This window comes from Echinops telfairi, unplaced genomic scaffold, assembly GCF_000313985.2.
Source record: "Echinops telfairi isolate 266 unplaced genomic scaffold, ASM31398v2 ScPeMD7_2565;HRSCAF=3150, whole genome shotgun sequence".
Classification (NCBI taxonomy): Eukaryota; Metazoa; Chordata; class Mammalia; order Afrosoricida; family Tenrecidae; genus Echinops; species Echinops telfairi.
The window spans coordinates 3,315,210-3,321,331 of record NW_022106463.1 but is presented as its reverse complement, the minus strand read 5'-3'; the positions used below and the strand labels follow the sequence as shown (position 1 = coordinate 3,321,331).

Below are 6,122 nucleotides of genomic sequence, written 5' to 3'. Positions count from 1 at the left end.
GTGCAATTCCCACAGGCCTCGAGTGTGTGTGCAATTCCCACAGGCCTCGAGCGTGTGTGCAATTCCCACAGGCCTCGAGAGCTCGTCCAAAACGTTTCAGAGGTTTCAAGCCGTGGTACACTTCCACCCTTATCATCGCCTTCTCTTTGGCATTTGCACCCGGTCACCAAAAATACTTTTCAAATGTTGCCCATTCAAATACACTCCAGGGTGAGTGCACCGCATGCCTATGTTTCACTGAGAGCCACAGGGTGGAGTAAGGTATAGGAAAGTCTTGATGAAGTCTCTATTTTCAAAGAGGTTTGATGAAAGGAAAGTGTTCCCGGGGAACCTAAACAGGCATTTATTTCTTGCCTTCATAATAGGAATGGCACCATTTGGGCTGAGTCAGTGGCCGAGAATGTCTGGGTGAGGGAACTGTCTATTTACACACTTGGCAGCAGTCCCAGCTTGTGGAGAACATTTGCTGCTGGAGCAGGCCCCACCGTAAGTCCCAACCCATTTTCCATCTGTGGTAGACACTGAAATCCAACTCACTGTGATTGAGTCTATTCTGATTCCTCGGGACCCTCTAGGGCACAACAGTACTTCCCCTGCGGGCTTCTGAGACTGTAACTCTTATAGGAGTAGAAAGTCTCACCTTTCTTCTGAGGAACAGCTGGTGGTTTCGAACTGCTGACCTGGTGGTTAGCAACCCAACACATAATCACCCCCACCAGGGCTCCTAATGGTACATACTCACCAGTAATATTGACCCAGAGGACAATTCCAGCGTTTTGAGATACATCTTGAGGCCTTTGCAAATCCACAAGTTACTCAATCCCCCTCTATCCTATTTCTCTACAAACTCTTGTAAATCGTAGCAGCAGATAGCATCAAAGCAGGATCTGGGGATGCAGACGGCAAGCATGGTGGCTGACGAATGCCATGATACTGAAGAGAACATTCCAGAATGAACTGGCCACGTTCTAGCTGCTGAGAAGTCAAGAGCCAGAGGCTGCGGAGGAGAAACAAGGAGAGAGGAGAGGGACATGTCTGGCAGGTGGGAGGTAGAAGAGGAGGCATGGGGGAGTCCAAGAGCCGCGAGCAGAATGCTGCCATGTTTCCTTGGCTCTTGGATCCCACTTGGAACCGCAGCAGAGGTGGTCTGCCTGCTGGTGGGCGTAGTTGCAAACAGCAAGGTGTTGGGTGGCGTCAGGGGGAACGGGGACTGAGGGCGAACAGAACGGAGAGGACGGTGCTCAGTGGGCATCCGCTCTCACCGTGCAACCGTTCTTAACTTTCCCTGCTTGATTTAATAACGGTGTTCAGTGTCGTGGAGAGGGTAAACGCATTCTCAAGGCAAAGAGGACACATGCTTATGTTCAGCATTTCAACGGTCAGGCCACCACGGCTTCCTATGGAGCCTTGGACGGCCGGTCCCTGGATTGGCTATTGAAATGTACTCAAGGCTGCCTTTTCATTTGGCTCCCAGGGAAAATGTCAAATGCCTTCTAGAATGCATAAAACCAACGCTAGCTGGAATTCCTTAAGTGGGTCTCTTTACGTCACCTATAAACGATTTCCAGGAAAATAATCAAAGCAAAACAAAAGAGAATGAAGAACAAAATGATATGCTTTGTAGCTCTCGCTCTCTCTTTGCATTGGAATGTGACTCCTTGTTACGGGCCAGAGCCTGGAAGCCAGCTGCGTTACATTTTCCCTTATTATCTTCAGCAACTTATGTTTTCCACTTGCCACATGTCAACCAAAGAAAACGGATAGCCTTAGGCTGCCAAAGCATGAAAGCATTTTTTACTTTTTACGCCACTGAGGTTTACTTTTAATACGCATTTTGACTAGCACGTCACTTTTTCCAGATCTCAGAAGAAAAACAATCTTACCTTTCCTCCCTAAGAATAGCTGGGGGCTGAGGGGGCTGCTTGGTGCTTGTCGCTTTTCCTCTTGCTTCTGGCTAATTTATCAAAAGACCTCGACTTTGAGGAGCACTGGTGGCATGGGGCATCGTTACACACTGGACCGCTAACCACAGAGCCCGCAGCTAAAACAAACCATCCGCTCCCCTCTCAGGAGAAAGGGGAGGCTGTCTGCTCCCATCAAGAGGTACAGCCTCGGAACCCACGGGGCAGTTCTAACCTGTCCTGGGGGGTTGCTAGGACTGGGGACTGACGGGATGGCAGTGAAAGGAGACAGCGACCTTTATTCTCATTTTACTCATTGATTAGTCTGGACCCACAGCTATTGAGAAAATGAAAAGCAAGTGTAATTCTGCCACACACACACACACACACACGCACACACACACACCCCATACACACATACCTAGAACGAGAAGTTCAGGATCCTAAAGATCCTACGTGGACTAGATTAATTATGGTATACAACTGAATCCCACAAAGGTAGAAAAGTGTACTTTTCTACTTTTCCAATCTGTCAGCTAAAACAAACCATCCTCCCCCCCACCTCGGGAGAAAGGGGAGGCTGTCTGCTCCCATAAAGAGGTACAGCCTCAGAAACCCGAGGAAATCCATTACTTGACAGATTGGAAATATTAAACATACATGGCCGTGGGGAAGACACATAGCGTATTAGTAATCAGACTAAATTAAAACACTTGAAATGAGAAGCGAATTGGGGGTTTTATTAGTAATTCAAATACAAACATTTTGAGCTTCTCCATATAATTTATTTATCAATCATGTTTTCACTAGGCAGGAAAGAAAAAGCAACTCTATAGCTAGAGATTTGATTTTTAGGCTGGGTGTGGAAAAGTAATTATATAAGATCCCAGTACAAGTGGGCCGCTTACCTTAGATGTAAGAAAAAGCACGCTGGTGAGAGCAGCCAGATCTATGTCAAAGGCTGAACGTCTGAAAGCACGTTTCAAACTTTCCCATGCCTCTCAGAACGGGGATAGGCTGGGCTTTACCAACTCTGCCTAGAAAAAAAGACTCAAGTGCTTGGCTTGGTGTTCGGTTTCACTCTTGGCTATCAGCAACAGACGTATCTAATTTTACCGGGTGACCGAAAGAGCTCATGCCGCGTCCCTTTCAGCGCACGGCTCTCAGTCTCTAAAAAGAGAGCGAGAGAGAACAAAACAAAAAAGAAAAGAATTCTTATAAACCCAACATTTAAACCCCGAATCACGACAGTCACATAATTATAACTTTCTGAAACAAACCCGACCTCAAGTGACAAGCAGAACGCTTCTGCAAATGAGCCCGTGGCAAAGACGAGCAGCCGCAGCATCTTCTGAAAGACAGTTTCAAATTGCCAGGCCGCCTTTGGGGTCTGGGCGTTTTTGAAGATTATATGGCTCCTAGTCTCATCCGACTAAATGATCTTAGTATCGTATCCATTTGGCCAGGAATCCGGGTAGTCGTGTGCAATATGATTAAAGTAATCAACATCACCGCCTTGTTCATGTGGAAGAGTTTCCAGCAAAGTGGCAAATACTGTGTATGTGTCTCATCATAATAAAAGAGTCACTTTCCCTAATCTGTTCTTCAATGAGAAACCTTACCGTCTGGGGGAAAAATCTGAAATCATGATTGGAGTCATGAGAAGGAGGTAATGCTAACAAGTTGACATGCTAACATGTTGGTGGTGTTTTCCTAGTAACCCAGTATTTATAGCACCCGCACAAGTGGTGTGCATGTAACACCGTGTCGTACAGTCTCTTAGTCACAAATAGTAACAGCTTTCAAATTCTTACTTTACTTCCTAAGGTCCAATGGCATCAAACTTCGGAGTATTCTTAATCTTTCCTCCGGCATCATTCTTTTTTTTTTTTTTTTCTTTTTTAACATTTTATTAGGGGCTCATACAACTGTTATCCCAACCCATACACACATCAATTGTGTAAAGCGCATTTGTACATCGTTTCTCAAAACATTTTCTCTCCATTTAAACCCCCGACATTGGGTCCTAATTTCTTATCCAGCCTGCTCTGCAGCATGAACTAAGGGTGGAGTACATTCTAGATTTGAATCGTGTGCTTGAGCCCCCAACCTCGATGAGCGGGAGCAATAGCATGATAAAACATGTACTTCATGCCTCCCCTCCTCCCCAGGGGCGGGGAGATTTCCCCAGTGGATCCACTGTCAAGTTCTTTTGAAACATGACACTCAGGCCACCAGGACAGCTGCAGGCCTTGAATGGAAAGCTCACACAGGCCGCAGTAAGCATCCATTTACAAGGCACATGAAAATCCTTCTTGAGTTCTCCATAGAGAAAGGCTTCTCTTATTGAGGCAATTCAAATTAGATAACAAATTATAGTACCACTACCAAAAAAAATTCCTTTACAGAGAGAATCTATATAAGAAAACCTGAAAGTCCTAGCTCAGGGGTCTGGATGACCTGCCAGACACTTAAAGATTTCATGCTCAGACACCTTTCAATCAACCAGCAAATTGATTTGGGAGCCTTGGATGTTTTAGGGGCTGCTGTATAGACTGGTTAGTCAGGTGGCTCACTTCCTCCCCACTCCCTTCACAGCTCCCCTTAAGAACAACACCCATGAGAAGATGGGCCAGTCAGGGTGCAGTGTAGCATTGATGAAACATACAGCTTTCCTCTGGTTCTTTAATGCTTCCTCCCCTCCACTATCATGACCCTGATTCTACCTCACAAAACTAGCTAGACCAGAGCACGTACACGGGTACAGATAAGAGGGAATACAGGACAGATGAACCCCCCAGGACCAATATTGAGAGTAGCCATACCAGGAGGGTAAAGGGAAGGTGGGGGAGAAAGGGGGAACTGATCACAATAACCTACCTATGGCTTCCTCCCAGGGGGATGGACAACAGGCAAGGTGGTGGGGAGAGACGTCGGACAGTGCAAGACATGAAAAAATAATAATTTGTAAATTATCGGGGGTTCGTGGAGGAGGGAGTGGGAGGTAAGGGGGAAAATGAGGAGCTGATACCAAGGGCTCAAGGAGAGGGAAAATGCTTTGACAACAATGATGGCAACATATGTACAAAGGTACTTTAGACAATGGATGCATGTATGGGCTGTGATAAGAGTTGTATGAGCCCCCAATAAAATGGGGAAAAAAAGAACAACACCCATGGTTACAGCTACAGGAAGATGGTTTACAGAAACACTCGGTTGAGGTTCATTATTCACTCACTCACTCACTCACTCACTCACTCACTCACTCACTCACTCACTCACTCATTACCAAAAAGTCAATTCTGACTCACACCAACCCTGAAGGCGGTAGAAGAGCTGCTCCTGTGGGGTTCTCAGACTCTAAATATTTATGGGGCAGAAAGCCTCATCTTTCTCCTTTCCACTGGACAGTTGACTGGTGGGTTCAAACTACTGACCTTGAAGCTAGCAATTCAATGAGTAAACCACTATGGTACCAAAACCCAAACCCAAACCTAACCAAATTCACTGCCAATGAGTTGATCCTGATTCATAGTGACCCTAAAGGACAGGGTAGAATTGCCCCCGTGGGTTTCTGAGACTGTAACTATTTATGGGAGTAGACAACCTCATTTCCCCCCACAAGGAGCAGGTAGTAGTTTTGAACTGCTGACTTTGAGGTTAGCAGCCCAAAGCATAATCATTATGCCACTCGAGCTCTTTAAATTTGTTCAGAGTACTCTTTTAATCCTTTCCCCTCCTGTAAGATCAGTAATGATGTCCTAATTTTTCTTTTCAGATTTTTTTTACTCGTGTCTTTTTTTTGGGTGGTGGTGGTGGGGTGGAAGATGATGCTTTCTACCCCAACAAAAAGTTAGTCTCAGAAACCCACAGGGACAGTTCTGCCCTGTCCTAGAGGGTCGCTGTGAGTCAACACCGACTGGATGGTAGTGAGTTTGCTTGGGGTTTTTTGCTTCTCTTTTTTATCGTTATAGTTAAAGGTTCCTTAATTTTGTAATCAGTTCAACAAGCCAACTATAGGGCTCTCTGATTCTTTGTACTGGTCTTCTATTCTCTCATTTATTTATTTACAAATAATGCACTCCTTGTGTGTTTTCTTTTGACCAGTCTTTCAACCCCGACACACCTTATTTTCATTCGTGTGTTCTATGCCCACTTTCTTTTCGGTATGTGGCTGACTTCAATGGCCACTTGTTGCTGGTGTTAGTTAGGTCCCGTTGA

At 45.5% G+C, this 6,122-nt stretch overlaps 1 protein-coding gene across 3 annotated transcripts in view; it reads right to left on the bottom strand.

Annotated features, from left to right (window-relative positions):
- The window catches only part of SGCG (sarcoglycan gamma), a 65,198-nt gene extending 62,204 nt beyond the window's left edge, over positions 1 to 2,994 (bottom strand). The window contains exons 1-2 of one of the 3 annotated variants that reach the window (XM_045294067.1): positions 2,810 to 2,994; positions 743 to 997 (exon numbers count right to left, since the gene is read on the bottom strand). In XM_045294067.1, the coding sequence (XP_045150002.1) occupies positions 743 to 787 (45 nt within the window). In that variant the 5' untranslated portion in view covers positions 788 to 997; positions 2,810 to 2,994. Of the gene's footprint in view, positions 1 to 742; positions 998 to 1,883; positions 1,966 to 2,809 lie in introns of those variants that run through there. The other 2 variants (XM_004714821.2, XM_045294069.1) reach the window with 2 other exon arrangements.
- Positions 2,995 to 6,122: the final 3,128 nt, after the last annotated feature.